The 25,401-nt window shown below is 40.1% G+C and overlaps 1 protein-coding gene across 1 annotated transcript in view; it reads left to right on the top strand.

The window, feature by feature from the left end:
- Window positions 1–11,362: 11,362 nt before the first annotated feature.
- The window catches only part of TYRO3 (TYRO3 protein tyrosine kinase), a 155,206-nt gene continuing 141,167 nt past the window's right edge, over window positions 11,363–25,401 (top strand). Inside the window, exon 1 of the mRNA XM_075192721.1 lies at window positions 11,363–12,053. Within this exon, the coding sequence (XP_075048822.1) occupies window positions 11,984–12,053 (70 nt within the window). The 5' untranslated portion in view covers window positions 11,363–11,983. The remainder of the gene's footprint in view (window positions 12,054–25,401) is intronic.

The following is a 25,401-nucleotide window of genomic DNA, read 5'->3' on the forward strand; positions in this document are numbered from 1 at the left end:
ATGTTTAGCATCAGGACGCGATATATTCTCCAAAATTGGATTTAACACAATATAAAGGTAACACAATTTAAACGGAACACAATTTACATCAATCTGTGATTTCCCAAACTACTTTCTGTTTCATTATTCAGTTAGATTCCCTATATCTCTAAACGGTGGCGGATCCAGGGGATGGGGGGGGGTTGTTTGCGATCGGGGCAATCACCCCCCCCCCCCCCCCTCCTAGCAGCACAAACCTAACTTTAAATTGCTCCAAGATGCCGCTGATCAAAACGGGAGGGGCGGGGCCAATCACGGGAGGGGGCAGTGCCAATCGGGGCTGGCCAATCAGAATGAAGGGGGGCATGATTATGCTAAATCACCCTCCTTAAAAGTACAGACTAGGTCCGCCCCTGCTCTAACATATAGAACAAGCAGGATGTAAAGGATGACGAACTCCAGTTGTGCTTGCAAGATAAAGGAATATGTTGGTCCCTATCAGACCAAATGCTTAATTAATATGGGATTTCCTGTCTTCAAATATGTTGTAGAAACAAATTGCCTGGCACTGACACCAATTTGGCCTGTTTGAAAAATGTAGAGCAGTAAGCTAGCAGAGGAATGCAGAGTAGGACTGTAAGTTTACAATAAGTATAAAGGACAGGGTCAGGGGAGGGCTGGCAAATTTTAGTCTGGCGGGCAAGTAGAGCCGGATTAAGGGAGGGCACAGGGGGCACGTAGCACATACCCCCCCGATTGATAACAGATGCAGTTTTTTGCATTTTAAAAATAAAAAGAAGACCTGTAGCTGATCCGTCCCCCCCTCCCTATCTTACCTTATGTGTGTTTGTGTCTATCTCTTCCCTGCTCTACATGTGTGTGTGTCTGTGTCAGTCCTCCCTCCCTGCCTTCCTTCTACGTCTCTGGGATCGTTCTCTCTGGCCTCCCTCCCTCTGACAAGTCACATGACCAGCTGCCATCCCCTGCTTGCAGCTTCCAGAGAGACAGAGGAGTCTCCTACACAGCTCTGCTGAATGAAGATAAGTGTGAGAGAAGGGGGGAAAGGGGGGGGGGGGTATTTTCTTAATGTAATAAGGGAGGAGTGCTGGATTTGTATTAATATAATGAAGTGAGGGGATTTTCCTTACAGTAATGGAGGATGAAGGGGGTATTTTTTAAAGTAATGAGGGAAGTTTTTTTTATGTAATTAGGGAAGGGGGGGGGGGTATGTGTATGAATCTAAGGAGGGGAGGGGGATTTGTCTTACTGTAATGAGGGAAGAAGGGGTTGTTTTAAAGTAATAAGGGAAGGGGGGGTTTCTTGATGTAATGAGGGAAGGGGAGTGGGGTTTTTCTCAATGTAATAAGATGTGATCTATTAATTTAATGGTGGACTGTGGGTGGGTATGAGGAGAAGAAGGGCTATTTATTAAATGTGAATATGAATTATTTAATGCTGGGTATGGTTGTGGGAAATGGTTACATTTATTAACATAATTGTTAATAATTTATCACTGGGGCTGTTTGGAGGGAGGGAAATAGGTTAATTTATTAATTGGGAGAACTATTAATTTAATGCTGGGGCTAGGTGGAGTGAAATAGGTGTATTACTTAATTGTGTGTGCTATTAATTTAATATCAGGGCTGGTTGGAGAGAAAAGATCTATTTATCAAATGCAAATACTTTAAAATATTTTAATGTTGGGGCCTCATTATTAAATGTGGGTGCTATTGATTTAACACTGGGTTGGAGTTTTCTAAATTACATCTACATATTTTTTTTTCCAAATAGGGCCCCCAACATTCCAGGACCCAGACAAGCAGCAACTAAAGACACCAGCAGCCACAGGTGGTGAAAGAGACAAGAACAGGTAGGAGAGAGCAGGACATTCTGCCAACTGTCCTGAATCTGGTGGGGCAGTCCCGAATTTGGGTGACTATCTCACTTAGTCAGGATTTTGTCCAACTGGACAGTTGGGAGGTATGTCCTGCTTTACATCGTACTGCTCATGAAGGCAGAACTGCATGCATCTAACAGAAGTGCACATAGTATTGCCTGTGTATTTGTCTAAAATGATAAACATATAACATCAGGGGCCCCCCAGCTTAAGTGCCCCCGGCCCCCTAGAGCCTTAATCCAGCTCTGGGAGCAAGACTAACTCAACAGCCTATTAAGAACATTTTAAAGGAAAAAATGCAGGTTGCCCAGTGACCGTGCCTATGTGACTAGATTGAGGGGGGCAGGTGCCCCCCATCTCTGCCTGCCCCTGGACAGGGTACACCATTGTGTAATTGGATAACTTGGGACATTGTCACAAGCCGCGGCGGTACTCACAGCCGCCGCGGCTCGCTTCCTGTGTGCCAAGGCAACGGCCGGACGCTCTGCAAGGCAGCGCCGCGTCCCGGCAACAAGGGGGCAGCCGGGCGCGTGTGCAGAGACCTCTAATAGCCTGATGGCTATTAAGCTATTATATGTTAATCAGCCAGCCCCTGGGTGTGTTTGCAGAGCAAGGCTCTGATTGGTCCACTTGTATATTTAAGGCAGTGAGGTCTGCAGCCTTCCTGTTGCCAGTTTGCTGACCTGCTGTGTTCCTAGTTCTGTCCTGTGGATATTACGATTGGATTGCCTGTGTATGACCCCTTGCCTGGATTTGGACCTTGCCTGTGTTTCTTGTGACCCTGACATTCTTGCCTGTATCTGGACCTAGCTACCGTGACTGTGACCCTTGACCCCGGCTTGTGTATTGGATTCCCTGTTTGCTGCCGGCCCTCGACCCTTGCCTGGACTTCACTCCACTTTCCTGGGTTCTCCCTAGCCGGTACGCACTTCACGACCCTCTGCTAGTCTGCGGCCAAAACTGTCCCCACCACTAGGGGCTCCAGTGAACACCTGACTGGCAGAGCAGACTCCATGTTGTGCTGTACCGGCTAGAGGGGTTCCTAACAGACATGTTGAAAAAATTTTGACATTACAGATAACACAAAGGTTACCAGATCACCTGATTAATGGAGACACAGGTCAAAACAAATCACAATAAGGAAGGAAGCGCACTACAGGGTCTTATAAGTAAGCAGCAGAATAGCAGGGAAATCCAACCTGATATAATACATAAATACAAAGTATTCCGCGCTATACCTAAATAATGGATATGCCGGGAGCTATAAACAAAATGGTTTTATCAGATATTACAACAATTAGTCATGTGTTAAAATGCACAAACATATACAGTAAAATACATAATTCCATATGCAGGTTAAAACATGTATGGATAATGGTCACAGACCTAGGTGTATTCAGTAGAGAACTGATAAGTACAAGGAAAATGTCCAACAAACAATCTTAATAAACAGACAGATAAAATAAGTACAATATAATGGCTGGGTTATAGTCCTGGAGGATATCGCGGTCCGTTGAAACTTGACTAAATGTCCAAGTTGTAAAAGAATTGGTCACAATACTTGCGCTTAGTAGTGGTCCAGATACCCAGAGATTGTCCTGTAAATCCAGTAGATGGAGTTGGTAGTGTGCAGGCGGTCCGAGCGGCGGTGGGTAAATATTGTCCAGTGTTTAGTAAACCAATTTCTGAGTAAACACAATAGCGGTAATACAGATGCCACGGGCGGCGTGTGTCCTAGCCTTGAACACACGCCTGGCCGGATGTGGCGTATCGGGTGTGAGTAATCCGGAAGTGAATGCTGATTGGCCGACGCGTTTCGTCACCTAGGTGACTTTCTCAAGGCAGTAGTTTGGTATGTGAAGGAGACGAGGTATTTATACATAGTACAGTGTTGAGTGGCAGTTAGTTCCTGAATTCAGAACTGTTCCAGTGTGTTGCGAATCTACATCCGTTGTACATAGCGACTTGGGGTATCATCAATTCCCCATTTGTGGATACAGACATCATTCATAAGGAACAGACATAGCATAAAAAAGGGGGGGGGATAGGAAACACATAGTGGCAACAAAGCGGAGTATATACATGAATTATTAGATGGGTGAACAAGACATCTGTAGACTTGGTTGGTGATAGCAATTGTATTAATGGAGAGATGGAGATAGTGGATTTGTGCATGTGTATACACATGACAGTAAGTGTGGTTCATTAAACGTTATTTGCGTCATGTGCATAGTAAATAAATAAATACCCATCAGATTCCTATGTGTATCAAATGGATTATACTGAGAATGTTAAGTAAAATGAAATAAGAAAAAATAAGAAAAAATAATAATAATAAATAAAAAAATATATAAATAAATAAATGTAAATATAATAATAAACATAAAAGAGGGGGGAATAGAAAATGAAAATAATGATAAATATGAATATACCAATAGAAATAAAGATAAAAATAAAAATAAAAATAAAAATAAATATAAAAATAAAAATAAAAATAAAAATAAAAAATAATGAAGATAAAATCGAAATAGAGTGAAAATATGGAATATAGTAGAGGTAGATAAATAAATTTGGCGTACTGAATATTGACGCCCTATCATGCTGTGGTACATATTTTCGTATACGTAGGTAATTATGTACGTGGGTCATAGATGGGAATTAATGAAAATAAGTCCCTGATATTGTTAGCGACATAGTAGGATTCCGTTGTTCTACTAGGATAATAGTAGTCAGTGCTATTCATGCGATACTTGCAGAATTATGCGGTGGTTAGGTCTGGTCGTCAGTATGAGTCCGTACTACACCATTATTTACTATGCACATGACGCAAATAACGTTTAATGAACCACACTTACTGTCATGTGTATACACATGCACAAATCCACTATCTCCATCTCTCCATTAATACAATTGCTATCACCAACCAAGTCTACAGATGTCTTGTTCACCCATCTAATAATTCATGTATATACTCCGCTTTGTTGCCACTATGTGTTTCCTATCCCCCCCCCCTTTTTTATGCTATGTCTGTTCCTTATGAATGATGTCTGTATCCACAAATGGGGAATTGATGATACCCCAAGTCGCTATGTACAACGGATGTAGATTCGCAACACACTGGAACATTTCTGAATTCAGGAACTAACTGCCACTCAACACTGTACTATGTATAAATACCTCGTCTCCTTCACATACCAAACTACTGCCTTGAGAAAGTCACCTAGGTGACGAAACGCGTCGGCCAATCAGCATTCACTTCCGGATTACTCACACCCGATACGTCACATCCGGCCAGGCGTGTGTTCAAGGCTAGGACACACGCCGCCCGTGGCATCTGTATTACCGCTATTGTGTTTACTCAGAAATTGGTTTACTAAACACTGGACAATATTTACCCATCGCCGCTCGGACTGCCTGCACACTACCAACTCCATCTACTGGATTTACAGGACAATCTCTGGGTATCTGGACCACTACTAAGCGCAAGTATTGTGACCAATTCTTTTACAACTTGGACATTTAGTCAAGTTTCAACGGACCGCGATATCCTCCAGGACTATAACCCAGCCACTATATTGTACTTATTTTATCTGTCTGTTTATTAAGATTGTTTGTTGGACATTTTCCTTGTACTTATCAGTTCTCTACTGAATACACCTAGGTCTGTGACCATTATCCATACATGTTTTAACCTGCATATGGAATTATGTATTTTACTGTATATGTTTGTGCATTTTAACACATGACTAATTGTTGTAATATCTGATAAAACCATTTTGTTTATAGCTCCCGGCATATCCATTATTTAGGTATAGCGCGGAATACTTTGTATTTATGTATTATATCAGGTTGGATTTCCCTGCTATTCTGCTGCTTACTTATAAGACCCTGTAGTGCGCTTCCTTCCTTATTATCGATTCACTAATCTAATCCATTAGGTCGCTGCACACAGGTAACACTAACAACACATTCCCTCATGGGGATTTCTGAATTTAGAAATACCAGATCCACTAGGGCTGCAGAATCATTCCTCAATTTACAAAATACTGTAGATATAGGTACCAATGGAGGCACTTTCTGCCAACACTTCTTACAGCTTGAAAAACTATTAGAACAAGAGAATAAACTATGGTGGGACAAACACACCTTACTGTGGTATAAACAAGAGAGCATCATACCTAAAGGACTACGCATTAAAAAGAATCCTACCCACCATCTACAAGACCCTGCATTTCTTACTAAATGGCAAGAAATTCTGGACACATGTTCCAGAAGCCTTATTGAACTGATTCTAGAAGTAAGGACTAGTGAACTAATTCAATTAGACTCAGATATCAATCAGCTTGATAGTATCCTCCACCCATTTAAAGCTCAGCACGAATACGCTACACTTGAAAAACTGATAAAAACCAGGCTAAATAAAAAAGAAACCTTACTGATACAAACTAAAAAGAGGAAACTTTTGAGAGATAAATTTGGGATTAAAGGCCCGACATATAAAAAACATAAACGACCACTTATTAAGACTACCAGCAATTCACGAGACATACATCAGAACAAATACACAAATCGGACACAGCAATCACCAAATAAAACATTAGGACGTAACAGCCCCAGATTACCAAGCAAGAATCCCATATACAAACAACTCAATCTTACTTATCAACAATATATGACAAGATTACATTCCAGACAGAATCCCCCAGAATACAAACAACCAAATCCCAGACGGGAAACTGTAACATCCTCATCAGAAGAGGATCTATCCTTCTCTATCTATGAAATCGATCATGACCCTCAATATGATAAATTAGTGCGAGAATCATTCGGACAAGGTTGGCTTGATCTTAATTTAACAGACACTATACAAAGTGAAGCCTCCATCCATATGAGCACAAATCAAGAACTAGACAATATAAGATCTACCAACATCAGTCCAACACCAACTCCCTCTTTTTTAGGAGTACCCCGTACGACCCAATACCAGATCCAATATCAGTTCCCACACATCAATCAATTTCCCAAACTCCCCAAATAAAAAGAAAACTCCACCAAAACGACACAGAGGTCGAAGAGGGGGCAAAAAAAGTAAAAGTAACCTAAAGACACTCTCAAAGGAGGAGCTACAACAAGGAATTTTCAACCTTAGTGATTTTCCACTACAAATGCCACATGCATCACTGTTACATAAGGGTTTGAAATTTGCCCCTTCAAATAAACCAAACAAATTTGAAATGTATCTTGACTTACATAGGTTCACTAGGAAACTTACTCTCAAAAAATATTTCCTTAAACACCCACCACAAATTAGGGAAGCTACCACATCCACTTATAAACATAGCGTACTCAGACCAACATCAAAGTTTAACCCCACGTTCCTCAAAGGTCCCCTCATTCAAACCTTTGAACATCTGGTTATGGATGATTTCCAAAAGATGACCACCCATGACAGGCCAAATCGTATTAATCTTACCCCAGCGGAAATCATTGCTTTAAAGGAACTACAACAGAACACCAACATAGTCATTAAGCCTGCCGACAAGGGTGGAGGTATTGTGCTGCTGAACAAACAAGACTATATCACGGTAGCCACTAACATTCTGAATGACTCAACTACATATACCAAGTTAAATGCAGATCCAACCGTCCCATTTCAGCAATCATTAACCAAACTGCTTAACACAGGTTTAGAACAAGGGATTCTCACTAAGAAAGAATTTGACTTCATATCTGTCACACACCCCACTATCCCAGTATTCTACTATTTGCCAAAAATACATAAAAATGCTATTCAACCTCCAGGAAGACCTATCATTTCCGGTATAAATTCCATCACATCCAACTTATCACAGTATATTGACCATTTCCTGCAACCATACGTGAAAGCTCAGAAGTCCTACATTAGAGACACTACCCACATCCTCAATATCTTGACCAACGTGGAGTGGAGTGACGATCTCTGGCTTTGTCACAAGCGACGTCACCTCACTCTATACGGTCATTGCCCACCATCAGGGACTCCAAAGTATCGAACACCTCCTTTCAACAGATCCCAGTATACAACCACTACAGGTCCAATTCATTCTGGACAGCATTCGCTTCATACTCAATCACAACTATTTTTGGTTCCAAAACACATTCTATCTACAGACCAGAGGTACAGCAATGGGGACCAGGTTTGCCCCAAGTTACGCTAATATCTTCATGAGCAGGTGGGAGGACCAATACATATGGTCCAACCACCAACATGGGTCAGGCCTGGTCCTATGGCACAGATATATTGACGATATATTTGCTATCTGGAGAGGTGACGAGACGTCCCTTACTAATTTCCTGCAAGAACTCAACAACAATCCATATAACCTGACATTCACCACCAAGTATAGTCGTGAGGAAGTAGAATTCTTAGATCTACTCATTTTCATCCAAGCTAATCATTTGGAAACCAAAACATATCAAAAACCAGTAGATGTCAACAGTTACATCCTTGCCACCAGTAACCATCACCCTCAATGGCTAAACAATATACCGTACGGCCAATTTACAAGAATCCGTAGGAATTGTTCCCAACTAGACCATTTTGCAGAACAAGGACAACAATTGAAACAACAATTCTTGGATAAAGATTACCCTATAGAAAACATTAATTCGGCATACATTAAAGCCGAAACAAGAGATAGGAAGTCCCTGTTGCAACCTAAAGATCCACATACCAATTCAATACAACAAGATAAAATACTATTCATCACCGATTACAACAATAAAGCATTCAAAATTCAGAAAATTATTAATTCACACTGGAATATACTTAAACAGGACCCTGATTTATGTCACATTCTCCCCCCAAAACCAAGCATCATTTTCCGTAAAGCACCTGATCTCAAAAAGAAGTTGGTTCAGAACCACTTCCTACCAAAAACCACCATACAAACCACATTGACCCCACACCAACAACAGACTGGCTTCTACAGTTGTGGCAACTGTATAGCGTGCAGGACATGTGGTGTGAGAAGTACTAAGCCTACTAATACTTTCCAATCCATCACTACCAAACAAACCTACACAGTCAAGGACTTCATCACCTGTGAAACTAAAGAAGTAGTATACCTCCTCCAATGTCCGTGCCCACTACAATATGTAGGACGGACAATTCGACCGTTGAAAACCAGGTTAGCAGAGCATGTACGGAACATCAAACGTAGCTTACATACCCACAGCGTTTCACAGCACTTTCACCTCAAACATAATAGTGATCCATCCTCCCTCAAATTCACAGCTATCTCTAAGATCAAGAGGAACTGGCGAGGTGGAAACCTCACCAAAAATATAAACAAAGAAGAACATAGATGGATATTCGAGTTGGACACACAGACTCCAAAAGGTCTTAACATAGAGTTTGATGTATGTAGTTGTCTGTAAATCTACACCACGTACGGCAAGGTCAGATCCACACCGTGCTGGCATACCACCCAGTCCATGCCCGATCCCATCCCGAACTCGGAAGCGATACTGGGTGGGCCCGATCAGTATCCAACGTGCGAACGTTGGGGAAGATCGGGTCCAGCACAGTGTGGTATCTGGAGAGTTGACCTCCCTACCCAGTGGTGTAGTACGGACTCATACTGACGACCAGACCTAACCACCGCATAATTCTGCAAGTATCGCATGAATAGCACTGACTACTATTATCCTAGTAGAACAACGGAATCCTACTATGTCGCTAACAATATCAGGGACTTATTTTCATTAATTCCCATCTATGACCCACGTACATAATTACCTACGTATACGAAAATATGTACCACAGCATGATAGGGCGTCAATATTCAGTACGCCAAATTTATTTATCTACCTCTACTATATTCCATATTTTCACTCTATTTCGATTTTATCTTCATTATTTTTTATTTTTATTTTTATTTTTATTTTTATATTTATTTTTATTTTTATTTTTATTTTTATCTTTATTTCTATTGGTATATTCATATTTATCATTATTTTCATTTTCTATTCCCCCCTCTTTTATGTTTATTATTATATTTACATTTATTTATTTATATATTTTTTTATTTATTATTATTATTTTTTCTTATTTTTTCTTATTTCATTTTACTTAACATTCTCAGTATAATCCATTTGATACACATAGGAATCTGATGGGTATTTATTTATTTACTATGCACATGACGCAAATAACGTTTAATGAACCACACTTACTGTCATGTGTATACACATGCACAAATCCACTATCTCCATCTCTCCATTAATACAATTGCTATCACCAACCAAGTCTACAGATGTCTTGTTCACCCATCTAATAATTCATGTATATACTCCGCTTTGTTGCCACTATGTGTTTCCTATCCCCCCCCCCTTTTTTATGCTATGTCTGTTCCTTATGAATGATGTCTGTATCCACAAATGGGGAATTGATGATACCCCAAGTCGCTATGTACAACGGATGTAGATTCGCAACACACTGGAACATTTCTGAATTCAGGAACTAACTGCCACTCAACACTGTACTATGTATAAATACCTCGTCTCCTTCACATACCAAACTACTGCCTTGAGAAAGTCACCTAGGTGACGAAACGCGTCGGCCAATCAGCATTCACTTCCGGATTACTCACACCCGATACGTCACATCCGGCCAGGCGTGTGTTCAAGGCTAGGACACACGCCGCCCGTGGCATCTGTATTACCGCTATTGTGTTTACTCAGAAATTGGTTTACTAAACACTGGACAATATTTACCCACCGCCGCTCGGACTGCCTGCACACTACCAACTCCATCTACTGGATTTACAGGACAATCTCTGGGTATCTGGACCACTACTAAGCGCAAGTATTGTGACCAATTCTTTTACAACTTGGACATTTAGTCAAGTTTCAACGGACCGCGATATCCTCCAGGACTATAACCCAGCCATTATATTGTACTTATTTTATCTGTCTGTTTATTAAGATTGTTTGTTGGACATTTTCCTTGTACTTATCAGTTCTCTACTGAATACACCTAGGTCTGTGACCATTATCCATACATGTTTTAACCTGCATATGGAATTATGTATTTTACTGTATATGTTTGTGCATTTTAACACATGACTAATTGTTGTAATATCTGATAAAACCATTTTGTTTATAGCTCCCGGCATATCCATTATTTAGGTATAGCGCGGAATACTTTGTATTTATATAAAACAAATCACAATGGCTGTGTAAAAAAACGGTGTGCTTGAATGCAATTAAGACAACCCATTGTGTTTGGGTCTCCCTGATTAATCATGTAGTCTGACCTAAACATAATATTGTAATTTGTCACAAGAGAATCCCTACCCTCATACTCCAGAATTTACCGGTGATGCTACAAGTCTACCAGCAGAGGGAGCATAGTAGAGCATAGGCGCAGAGGAGCCAGCCGGGGATTGCACGCCTCTTCCTGCTGCACTCCAAGCGCTCAGTCCTCCTTGTATAGATAGCACTTTGTATTGCTCAGGAAAAGGAGGAGACATCGGGGTTCTCCGGAGCGGGGTCGGTGTCTGTAGCCTTGTATGGTTGCTTTCATGTGGACCTGGATACAGAGATCTGTGGAACAAACCAGTCGTCTTTTTTCCCTCCCAACGTGGACTATTGAGGATTGTTATAGCGGGTGTATATTTATTTCCTGGGAAGGTGACTAGTACAGATTTATCCCTGTTTATAGGAGGTAAAGTGAGGGTGATATGGAGCCCATGCACTCTGTAAAACGTGGGGTGCTGGTAGCTGGGTGTATTGACTGTCATACATGCAGTACCAGGCGCAGCATCATCATCTGTTGATCTGGATTCTGCCATAGACCATCTCTGTGTCAAGGAGGTTACGAGTGGCGACCACTGGCTGCACGACCGCGTTACATGGTGGTTAGTGGGAGCTGTCACTCATTGATCAGCGGGAGAAGTGAATGGGAAGCAGCTCGTCCAGGAGACCAAGGGGTTAGGTGATCTTTGCTGCAGTGATTTATCGGGAGACTGTTTAGCTGGATCGGTGCCTGGAATCGCTGCTGTATGCACAGCCCTTGCCGGACACGGTGAACCCCACAGGAGGATGGATAGGCGGTGAGGAAGCATGGTCTACCCCGGGCCGGCTAGCCTCATCACGGGGCTCCTTCTAGCCACTGTCACCCTGCAGTCGGCAGGTAAGATGAGAACAAGAGCTGGGTCAGTTTCAGGGCGGGGAACTACAGTGATTTATCTGATAATTGTAAGTGGTACTGAATTCCTTCTCTAAATAGTTTAGGACATAGGAAGACGACCTGTGGCTCTCATGCAGTTGTGGAACTACAAGACACAGCATGTCCTGCCAGCCGCTGGCGGGACATGCTAAGGCTTGTAGCTCCACGACAGCTGCTAGCCTCAGGATTTACATAGCAACTTGTCCTGGGACCTACAGATCTCTGTATTCGTCCTAGGTCGGTGCAAGACCAATCGCTAGTAGAAGGCAATAGTAATACTATGGGGATGCAATCGGGTTAACGACGCACAATCTCCTAAGTGCAGGGTCCTGATGGGGACCGGACAGAATCGAGAGATGGGACTAGGTGACACTGCTAAGACAGCCGTGGGAGACTGGTGAGGTCCATGGCACCATAGTAAATGCTAATTTGACATGTTTGACAGTGGATTAGAGGTTACCCCCAGGGACTGCATTGACATGGCTTCCTCCTGGGGGGTAGGGTGTCTGTGTATACACTTTACAGAAATGTAGGGAATAAACACTGATGACCAATACTTTTAAAGTGTAGAATATTTTGACATTTAAAGTGACCCTCTATTAAAAATCTGCTATTCAGGATTCTTGCTGCCAGGAAAAGCACTGTGGAGGGATGCTGCTTTTGTTGTAAGTGGAAATAGATTCAGACTTCTGATTATTGAATCATATTCTCTTCTAAAAGAGCAATGATTCTAGATGACACTTTGCCAAATCTTGATATTACCACTTGCACCTTGACCAGTGTTTACCTGACATAGTTTGTATCAGGCATTTATTAGACTGGCCCAGTAGTTATCATGCACTAATTTGAATAAACACATACGTGTGTGCTACTCAGTATCTAGAGTAGACCTAGATTTATGTACATATTAATGACAATGAAACCAGGCATTTCAATTTTTTTAATTTAATTTTATTATTTTTTTATTGGGCGATAACCCAGTCAACAAACACACAATATGGTTTTCTTAACACCCTTGTTGTGTTTTAGAGTTTAATCTGCCACTCCTTTTAAATATTAACACAAAATTTGTGTTTAATAAATTATGGCCATCATTTTAAAACGCTCAGAGACAATGACTATTTTTTTGCTGCTTCAACATGCACTGTGTAGTAACAAAGTAGATGCACCTAATTACACCTCCATATTTGGAAGTATAGAGTTTTCCCTTCTCCAGAAAACTAAAGCAACATATTTGTAAATGTGCACATTGACCATTCAGTACTGCATAAAGCGAGATGAGAATCCAGCAATCCCCTTTGACAGCAAGTGATTAGGTAGCCACAGTCTAACGATGGCAATATTGTGAAATATTTTTCTCCTTGGTTAATGCTATGAGTCATACTCGTGCAGCACCTCTGTTGTCAGTACTGTATATAAAGTGCTAGCCTTGGAAAGCTGAGAGAGGAGATGGAAAAGAAGAACTATTTACTGACCTTGTCTGCTTTGTGCCCGTTAAATCAAGTTCAATGTCGTCCTACCTACGATAGGTTGTCCTGATAATGATTAAAGTCTATGGCTTCTGGTTTCTCTTCACAATGCATAAATCTTTCTCCTAACAGCCCTGATAAGCAAGTTTTTTGCTACCAGGACTGTGATTCTCAAGCAAACTTCTTGGCAGTATAGATTCTTGATGTTTTGTTGATTTCTATGTAAAGTATTAAACTGCACAGTGATTGCATTGTTTAATTGAATATGATTTTTTGTTTATAAATATTGCAATTTTTTGTTAACAGTTGCTTATTGCTTTTCCACAGTATACACTTAAGTGTAACTAGCTTATTTTCTTGAGTATTGGGATACCAAAGATGTATAGTTTACACAAGGTTGGTGCAGGTACAGTGTCCAGAATCTAGTGTATGCTTCTTGTGTTTAACCTTTGGGCAGTCTGTTGAGAGAGGCTGGGTACACACGAAAGGGTTTTCAGCAGATTATCGCGCTAATCACATGATAAACGACCATTCGGTCTGATATCGTATTAGTGTATACGCTGCAATGATTACCGATTATAGCTCCAAAGATCATCATATCCTTTGCAGAATTGGAACAATATCATTCCATCGTTGAACAAGATTTTTAGTCCGATTTAAAAATCAGTGTGTATGTACTCCTGACCGGCAGTGCCCATAGATCCCTGTGGAGTGTGCAGAGTCATGATCTTTTCAGCCGATGGTTACAACAGATGAAGAGCACAGATCTGAAGGGGAATCTTGTAAGACAGGTTTAGTGTGTACGCATGAATCGGCTGCTGATCGGGACTTTCAGTCGTTGGTAAAATCATTAACGATGTGACATCCGGAGAAATTTTCTGTAGTGTGTACCCAGCCTTAGAGGCTCCCCTGTTTCTAGCAATAAAACTATTCTGTGAAATCTACATAAGGGTGTCCAAAACCGGGTTGCACAAGATTTTTATGGTCCAAAGAGCACAATGGCAGATTATACTCATGTTGAAGGTTCTAAAATAACATGCTAGAATGCTTAAAAATGTAAAATATATTATTAGGACTGGGGGAGCAGTCACAACTGTGCCAATGCTTGTCTGTGCAACACATTTGTAAATGCAATATTTATTTTATGTTTTCCAATAAAACTGTAAAAAAAACACTTTGGGGAGTGTTGGGGCACTAAAACATTGCTTATTCTAAAAATCAGCAATATTTTACTTTTCACAATACATGAAAGTGTGCAAGGCTCTGATGGGACTTTTCATTGCATTGTCCCATCAATTCTACTATAGGAAACAGATGACCTCTCAAAATTGTGAAGGTTGCCATGGGACTAGAAGTGTGCGCATGCCACCAGAGGGGGTGTGGTCATACCATACAGGGGGCACACAATGCCTCTTCAACATTTGTCCTCAATGCCTCCTTGCCCCTCTGCCTCCCCCTCTGTATTAACTGTGGTTATGAGGATAAGGTGACTCCCAGGCAGAGGCAGCTAAACCTAATTTAAACATGTTTTACTTGTGAGATTGAGGTGTACAATTCAGTGCCATTTGGCAGCAAATAAGAGTGGATCTGATTCATTCTGATTTGTTGCTAGTCTTTCTGACCTCAGTGAGACCAGGTGCATTGTGGGTCAGGACATGTATAAGGTGACTGTAACGGAAATACTACTGCAGTATCGGTATCGCCTGGAATGCTGGGCCCCCCTGTACCAGTCCTGCTGACTTCTGGTGGAAACAATTACTTTCAGGGCATTGGGGGACCAGAGGTTGTGCATTTATGGTCTAAACCAAACCTTGGAATGTGTGTACTATGACCCAATGTAATTTGGGTTTTAAATGGACCTCTTTATATTGCATTTGCTATGTGTTTACGTCAGCACTTGAATGTTATGTGTCCTAAGCTTTTCCTAAGCTTTTCATTGTTTGCACATACTGTAAACATACATCAAATGCTTGAGGTCCAGTTGTTCATTTGTATTTGTAATGTGCCTTTATTGAGTTTAGTAGAACTATAACCATATTGCATCTTGAGCAAAAGTGAATATGAAATGAACAGTTGCAGCAGCTACAGTGAATAGTCAGGACGGCCTGGCAATACCAGTCCATATACTCCAGAGGTGTCTTGAGTTTTTGCTTCCGGAATGCCTCCCCTCCCCATCCCCAAATTTGCTATGCGGCCCAGCAATGGATTGGTAAATATTTGGTAATTCAGCTTTCAAAAAACACAGCACCAAGCATCTGGAGAGGCAGGTAAAACCACCTGTGTGTACTTTCCACTCTTTGCCTCTGTACTTTTTAAACCATTCCAACAGATGAACTTCCAATGTATAAGGAACTATAGACAGACAAGCCATAAGTGTTAAACCTGCGGTGTGCTGGCCATTCATCTTTCAATTCGGTTACTCGGCACGTGTCAGGTTTAAGTTGCAGCAAAATCTGCTCTAGTATAATGTAAAGTAACACATAGGAAGCAACAATGTATACAGATCCTAAGCTTCAGCTTAATGAGTCTTATTAACACACTGCGATAGCCCAAAATTCCGGGCTGTTTAATCTGGAGAGTGGCTATCGCGGGACTAACTCAATTTATCAAGCTGTTAACACGAGTGATCTCCTGCATTAACCTTCTTTTCGTTTGTTACAGCAGTCCCCTTAGAACTCCTATGGAGTTTGTGATGAGAGTGATTTATCAAGCAGAAAAAAATATTATGCCTATGTAGCTATCTCAGGCTGGTGCTACCTTACCTGTTCCTATGGGGTCCGATGAAGTTGGAGCGGCTTCGCTTGGTCCCTCCCCATCGGGTCAAATCACCATGTGAAGATGTTAGCTGTGCATACACATTTCACTTTCAGCATTTGGCGGCAGCGTTGGGCTGCCGGTGAAGAGTAAAATTACTTTGTTGAATAGGGGAGGCTTTGCCCTGGGCTCCAAGAGCAGCTGCGGCATAGTAAATAGCAGCGGTACTGAATTATGCATTGCTGTGATTTGCAGAATAGTAAATAGGCCCCTAAAACCTTCTTATTGAACACCATTACCGTTTCCCCTTGAGTGAAGCAAGCACGAAATAATATATGACCATGTTCCAAAATGGGCAAACAGTAGTATCTTCCCTTTCCTTCTACTTGGTAACAGCGCTGAAGTTGCTTACTAGATGATGTCATATTTCAGGAAAATATACTAACCTCACTGACTTTAAAGAATAAGTCACCTATGTGGGCTTTTTTTTTAATACTTTGCATATATTTTATGTCTTATTGTTTTTAACATGTTTAATATACTCCCTAACAGCCAGTGTTTAATATTACCTTCACATAGAAATGTTCACTCTTCTAAAAGCGGACGTACATATGCTACATGCCCCCCTCTACTGTGTTTTCATCTGGTCAGCGGATCTGAATTCCCCAGCACTAATAGCTGTTGTTGAATAGCATATTTATTGTATATGTGTGAGTATCAGATGTTTGCTTTTGTACAAACTAAGATTTTGTTTTGTGTTTTTGTTATTGAATTTAATGTTAATGATATGACTGTGCTTAAAGTAAAACACATTACAGTAAAACACACTTTGTAAATAGGATTAGTGTCCTATCTGGTTTATGGAGGCTGATTTTATTTACTTTTTATTTTCTTGTGGGTGTTCTGTGCTCAATCTCCCAGCGGGAGATTGTTTGCAAATCCTGTCTTATTTCTGAGGATACATGATAGCTGCTTGTGTTGCAAAACATCTCTCTGGACTATGACATCACTAATTATATTTTTCTCAGCCTCTGAGTCAGACCGATTCAAAGTTCCACTGAATCTGTAGCTTGTGCACTGCAAAGTAAAGCAGAGTTCTTACTGTATTGATTTTTTTTTTTTAATGAGAAGCAAAAGCTAACAGCAGGAATATTTAAAGGTCACAGAATGCATCTAAAAAAAAATAATGAATTTTTCTATGTTGTAACATACCATGCTTTGGGCACCACCCACCTATATTGCAAATAAGCAATTATTGCATATGTATTGTTTTCATAAGGCTGGGTGCCCACTGACATTTGATTTGAGGATGTGTTTTGTTTTGGGTTTTTTTTATAGACAAGTTCAAGTGCCAGTAAAACCACATATCAAATGCAAATATGTTTAACATGTGGTTGTGTTACATGCATTCAGGAGGTCACTCTTTTGACCTCAATGTGTTTAAAGTGCGTTGGTCAGCAAAAGAATAGAGGATTATCTGAAAGTGAACAACCCATGTTCTATGATGTATTAACAAAATGACATTATATTATACTTGCCTACTTTCGGCAAGTTCTATCCGGGAGAGGGGCGTAACTGGAGGGGGCGGGACGTGGCCATATGCGCCATTTTGGCCCCACCCCCGCGACGGGAAATGCTGTTTTGTCGCGGGGGTGGGGCCAACATGATGCGATGCATCGCGAATCGCGTCATTTTGGGAAGGCAGTTGCGGGATGCGGGAGACTTGCCTGCTCTCCCGGGAGTCCGTGAGACCGACCCGAATTTCAGGAGTCTCCCGCACATTCCGGGAGAGTTGGCAAGTATGCCTTATATAACACACAAATTTTAGGTGTAGCAATATTCAATGTCTCTCAGGATTGTATCAAATCTAACGTCTCGCGAAAATGGATAATTTATGCACTGTGAAAGAACATGAGGGCATATCGAAACAGTCAATAATGGGACTGATGTCCAGACCATTAAATGTAATCCAGAATAATGCAGGAAGCGGTACGTATTCCGTATGAATCTCTGATGTTTGTTTTCTCTGTATCTTAGTGGGTCTGATCCACGAGGCATGCTTGAAGATGTACTCAGGACTGTAGTAAATAGTAAATAAATTTACTATGTGTGTATGAAACAAAATAAAGATATCCTGGAAAAGACACTAAATTAACATGGACTTTGTGCCTCTTGATTTTTTCGAGAGAGATGTTTTGATAGATGTTAGATTTGATACAATCCTCATAGACATTTCATTATTTCTACACCTAAAATCTGGGTGTTATACTATATAATGTCTTATTGTTAATTTAACATAGCGCTGAATGCAACTACTTTGTGTGTTGTATTGTTAAGGTCTGGACTACCTTTTTAGATTTACAGCAGCTGTTGAATATGCGCTACGGAATATGTTGGTGCTATATAAAATGATGATGATGTTGATACCAACCCCAGGTTTAGACTTTTGGCAGGTTATCTGTGTGCAATTTTCTTGTATCGGCTCTTAAATCTACTGACCCTTGAAATGTGAACAAACATAGTTGTCAAATGTTCCAGATTTCCAGAGAAGGTGACAGGTTCTTAGGATTTGTCAATGGAAATACCACTGCGACCAATTGCGTGATATCTTCTACGATGATCTTGTTTCAAGAAAACCATTTTTCATGTTCCGTTCTTATAAAATGCTGAAAATAATTTAGTCAAAATTAAATATGAGCATTTAAAGCCTACAAGAGAAAAATACCTAATCATAATAATGTAATATAGCATGCTGGGGATTGTAGTACACCAAGGTCCACTTCTACTGTGCTGTGTGTAATGTGCTTAGAACGTCTGCCCAGCAGCAGTATGTAAAGTATAAATGTATATTTCCTAATTTACAAGCAGTATTTCAATTCTTATATTTCTATAAATATTCAGTACAGCATAGTGTGTTCAACACAATGAGCTATACCTGGCTGTATGTTTATGTTTATTACTGTGAAGGACAATGTTACAATTTGCTGTGTTGCGGGAGTACGATTTATTTCCAGTGCAGTTCAATTGATCAGTGCCACCCAATGGCACATTATGAAATACTGAGGAAGGATTGCATGGCAATATCAAACAATAACTTCTAAACAATGGTCCTTATCTACCTATAGCCAGCAAATAATTATAGTTTCTGGTACATAAATGATAACTTATCCATCATCACATTGTTACACCCAAACGTTTTAACTTTGATTAACACTGACAATAAAGATTGAATTAAATCTAAATACAACATCATGCTTACATCAATCACGCGTAAGCAGGGCCGGATTAAGACATTGTAAGGGTACTCTGAGGCCCCGATTTGTCAAGCGACTTATGTATTATCTCTTTTAGTTAATGGTCAGGTTAAAAAGAAAAAAATGTTTAAAATGGTCATGCCATTTGTATATTTAAAACTGCATTGCCTTCTTGGTAAATATGAATAAAATGATCCTAACCACCGCTTCCCTCACAGGAACCCCTCAGTGTTCAGCTAACCCTATGTTTAGGCTGTGAGCAAACTTTTGGAGTCAAATATGCTAAGAGACTGGTAATGAGGGCTGCAGGTGAACTTCAGATTTGCTGCATGTAATTCTTGTGCTGTCTTACTCACCACTTAGTTATTTGGTGTGGTGACAATTTTAGTAAAGTTAACATTCATTTAAAGGGACAATTTTTCATTTTAATTTTTTTTATTTTTTTTTAAAAAGTGACATTCTGAGGTGTGTGTGTGTGTATGTATGTGTATATATATATAATATAAATGCTTAGTGGCGTGTGTTAGTCTGTCTGTGTGTGTGTGTGGAAAAAATAAAACCAAGCTGCAGCGCCACCTGCTGGGCGGAGTTATACACTGACCAACTAAATTCTTAGTGTGTGTGTGGAAAAAAAAATTCAGAAAGGGCTGAAATTTGGTATACTAAGATGTTTTTAATTTGTTAATTGTTAAAAGTGTTTATAAAGATTTTAAAAATATATATATATATATATATATATATATATATATATATATATATATATATATATATATATATTTCTTGAGGGAGAAGTGACAGTTGGGAGTGGTTGGTGGTTGCCGGGGGTGACAGTGGGGAGTGGTTGGTGGTTGCCGAGGGTGACAGAGTGAGAGGAGTGTGATACTCAGGACCGCTGAGAAAGATCCCTGTGTCTGGATAGATGTGGCGATGAAAATGAAGGATGAGGTGATGGAAAAGAATGATGAGGTGGTGACATGTGGACAAAACCACGTTAAAAAAGGGCGCTTGCGTCGGGAAGTAACGCTCTTCCCCTGAGGAGGCCTGGGCTATGGCCCAAATGCATGACAAGAACCTCTTTAACACCTTAAGTAGCTTGATTTGACTAGAATGCATGAGTATCATGCACGGGTTAACTTGTGTGTGTGTGTGTATATATATATATATATATATATATATATATATATATATATTTATTTAGATGGATGTCTTTCTGGGTGAGTGAAACAAGGTTTTGTGTAAATATATTCAAAAACATGCTCAGACGTACTCGATAAACTCACAGAACTACTACTATGTATGGACTGGCACTGTTCTTTAGAGTTGCTGCTGGGACCATGAATTTGATACCGACCAGGGCACTGTGGAGTGTGTGAAAAAAAAAAACCCCATTCTTGTAGGTTTTTTGGCTGCTAACAAGATGGACCCTAGTGTGTGTGTGTGTGTGTGTGTGTGTGTGTGTGTGTGTGTTTGTGAGGTAAAGACTGCTGTGTATGATTAAACTGCTGCACAATATGATGCTATATGTAAATAAAAATGTAATAATATTATTAGTCGTATTTACACAGAAGGCTCAAACAAGGTCTCCTACCTCTTTGAACATATTGTTCTCTTGTTTATGGAGAATACCCAGAAAACATTTTCTTGAAAGAAGAGTGAACAAAATGTTGTCAACTGATAGAGGGATTTTCAAATTGCCTTCACTACTCTTCTTTTGTCTATCTTGCCTTACTGGATCTTCTGCTTCACACTTTCATAAACCAGCTAGTTCGGTCATATCAGTGGAACTCAGACTTCAACTCTATCAGACAGCAACATATCTCTGTTGGTCACGCAGACTCTTCTCTTCGCTGTAAACCACTTTGCCTTCAATGCATTTTAAACTTCATGTATATCGTCTGTATGAGATATTAATAGGCAAATGTTATGCAATTTCCTACACAGTTGTTAGGTAGGTTGTCCTATGAATATAGTGAGAAAAATGTATGTGTATATGTATTACAACATTTATGAAGATTACAGATTGGACATTTTCTGGGTGAAATTAATGTGTATATTTCTGTATTCTGATTTAAATCTATTTACATTGGTTAACCAATAAACAAACAGCATTGCTTACATTTCCCTTTGAATTCGTGGGTCTCTTTTTTTTTTTTTTAACCTGCTCTGTAACTTTGGCCACACAGCTCCCAACATTGCTGGTAAAAAGGAAGTGATTTAAGCAAATTGGCCTGATCTTGCCACATAACGGAATGATCGCAATGGCCAAATCTAACATTGTGGTGATCCAGCCACACTTGTGACTATTAAGTGTCTAGAACGGAATGGGGTGGGGGTTTAGGTTAACAATGTACAAGGCGTTTTACTTTCATGTTTCATAATTGAAAAATATACATTTGGTGGCATACTGGTCTTTTATTGTGAAAATAATGCAACAATTTGCACAAAGGGTTAAATTCCAACTTCTTTGAACTATATCTGAACAGCTAGCCTTTATTTGTCCCTTAAGATGGTAGTTATTGTATTGTCACCACTCTTCTAAAAATATTGCAGATGTTTGTCGCAGTGAGTGACTAATTACAGTGTAGGTAATTGAGCCCCCTGTTGCTTAGATTATGTGGCAGCTTTAAGCAGTAATCTGTAGGTATATTCCCCAAGGGAGCACGTTCAGGATCAGACATCCTCACCTCTTATCAATGCATAGCAAGAAGCCGCTGAGAGATGCTAATACACAGCTGCAAACCGTAGGTAGCTGCTCTCTCTCATTCCGTCAGTCCACCCACGTTCTAAATGTGGGAGCTTCTTGTACATTTATATAGAGGTGGCTGGGATCCTGGCCCTCTGTTTTTTTTATAAAACCCTAATGAGTTATTGTGCAGTCTGAACCGATGGCAGGGGCCCAATGAAAGCTGAAACGGCAACACTTGGCATGGTGTCTTACTTTGTGCTCCCACATACGCTTTGTATTGTTCAGGAAAAACTGTTCACTGTGTTATTAAAGGAAAAATGTCATGAAATTCTTAAAAAAAAAAAAAAAAAAAATAATACATTTATTGCTGAGAATGCATTCTGGGAAATTTAAACTGTGTGTGTAATAATGTATACATTTTATAATTTCAGGATTTTAAATGGCATTGCCACTATGTTTTGTGTTTTTTTTTTTTGTTTTTTTTCTCTATGTTCTTGGAAGATTACCCTAGATTTCAGCAAATGATAGCCCTGAACACAAGCAGTCCATCCTGTTTCCAGGCCTGAGCACTGGACAATTGGACCGATTTGCAATTTGCCAACACACATAGAAGGCCAATTTGGAAAGATCAGAGTTTGGGTCGAATGACTGGATCACATCACACGGCGGTTATCTGCCAACACGCTTTACGAGCATTCCTCAAAATGATCGACCAGATTTTCATAATCAGCCAATGTGCCAGTATTGTCCACTATAGCCATGTAATGGCAGCAGAGATGGCTCCTTTCCGTCTTGAATATTTATCTACGCTTCCTATAAATTAAGGCCATCGTGCTGCTGAGAACCATTAGTCTGCAGTAACATATCCCAGGTTTCTATTTATACTTTAATGTGATCATCAATGCCTATTGTATTAGCAAGGTAATTACGAGAACAAATTACCTTTCACTGAAAAAATATATCTACCTACATCTTGATGTCCAACGTAACTTGTATCAATGTTATGTGCCGCAAAGAGTGACCATATAATACTGTTTAAATAATTATCAAAAATCCTGGTTGCTTTAAAGGGACATTATATTGAAGCACTACTCATTAATAGGCCTACTCATGTGTCCTCCGATTTGAAGAGTGGGAAGACTGAGAGATTAATATTGGAAGAGTATTAAAGTATTCAATTACGTGTATGGCCAAATTGAACATTTCATTTTGCTAGGACCACAGGTTTGGACCTTAATTGGGTAACGTTACCTGAAGGCAGCAAGACCCTTACCTTCTATGCCTTTTGTTACAGATGCAGAGGAACATAGAGGAGAAATCCTGCACATTTGACACCAGTCTCCTTAGAATAGGGCTTCCACATTTCTGAAACAATTTTGGGTGTACATTTTGAAGTTTGTTCTGTAAATAGTTGCCATCTTTTGTCTAGATTACATTTCTCAATATTGGTCCTACTTTAAATCTGGCACAGTTTATCAGAATCTATAGCAGCTTAGAATCGTTCATCAATGGAAAGAGGGAAGCAATACTTATTCTGTTTGCAAAGTCCTCTATGAGAAATAGTTGGCCCTCAATAGTGATGATAGCAAAATGTCTTGGTCCTAAGAGAATGTTTTGCCTCACTGAAAAAACACACTTAAAGCTCGAGTTTGTCTTGTTTTCGTTTGTCATGTAGTTTTGTTTTTTTACTGTAATGGACTGACGCGGTGGCTTAGTGGTTAGCACTTCTGCCTCACGGCACTGGGGTCATGAGTTTGATTCCCGACCATGGCCTTATCTGTGAGGAGTTTGTATGTTCTCCCCGTGTTTGCGTGGGTTTCCTCTGAGTGCTCCGGTTTCCTCCCACGCTCCAAAAACATACTGGTAGGTTAATTGGCTGCTATTAAATTGCCCTTAGTCTCTCTCTGTCTGTGTGTGTATGTTAGGGAATTTAGAATGTAAGCTCCAATGGGGCAGGGACTGATGTGAATGACTTCTCTGTGCAGGGCTGCAGAATTAGTGGCGCTATATAAATAGATGATGATGATGATGAATGCCAATAAAGTTGATATCAGCTGTGACAGAAGGCTTATTTTCTTTGTATGATCCACTGTGGTGTATAACTATGTCAATTGCCATTAATTGTTCCAGAACTCGTCTGTGTGTCATGATGCCATGTGGGATATGTGACAAGAATTTATAGGTAGTGGAAAAACTCTTTATGAAGATTGAAAATTTGTCATTGGGGTTGTAGATGAGAACATTGTAATTGTAAATGCAGCTGAAATCACTTTGGTTTTAAAATCTATTGTTTGATTTTGTGCCAGCAGGTGTTGAAACACCACGAAGACTGGGAGCCTCTGAGCTCTGTGTTTTTAAAGGGTTAATTTCTGGTGTCATCATTTTAAGATTCTATCTAGCGCACATGGTTAACACTTCTGTAATTGGGAACATGCTCTCTGTGGCTATTGCTTACATTTCAAATCACAATTAGTAGGACTCCTGCTATACGCTGCTCTGGTGAGAAAACACCTAATGATAAGTTGGTGAAATGTTAAACCAAAAAGACAGTACTCGCAACCTTCAGATTACTATACAAAGACAAGGGGATATTAGGGCCAATCTATGAATGGGCGCGTTTCCCCCGATAATTATTATCCCTTATAGCAATGATATTACGCTGTCATTTATGTAAAAAATAAAATAAAAAAAAATCATCCCGGAACAGCGTAATAAGGGGCTGTCCCGGCAATGACTTTACTTTAACAATAACTTTGTAAGTCGAGCATGTGCAGAGCCATTTTCGTTCATTAATGGAAAGGAGAGCACGAAACCTGCCAGAGAGTTCCTAAGATCTCTTCATGCTATGCTCTCCCCCCAGGGCAGCATGGCCTATGCCATCTTCAGTTAGGCTTTTCGGAGCTTGGTAAAGTGGCCCATACTGCAGTCTCCATTGAGAATTATGGGGACCGCGGTTTAATGCAATATTTGGCCTAATACTGGAAATATCTATGATATCTCCTGCGTTATGTGTTTGTTAAACAGCTGCTTAAAACCATGCGGAAACAGTGTAAGGCTTAATAAAATTGTCCCCTTATTTTGCAAACCCAAATCAACTAAGTATACAAAGGTGTTATACTGCTGTGATATGTACTATATTAATATTAATA

This window comes from Mixophyes fleayi, chromosome 12 (assembly GCF_038048845.1).
Source record: "Mixophyes fleayi isolate aMixFle1 chromosome 12, aMixFle1.hap1, whole genome shotgun sequence".
In the NCBI taxonomy this organism is placed as follows: Eukaryota; Metazoa; Chordata; class Amphibia; order Anura; family Limnodynastidae; genus Mixophyes; species Mixophyes fleayi.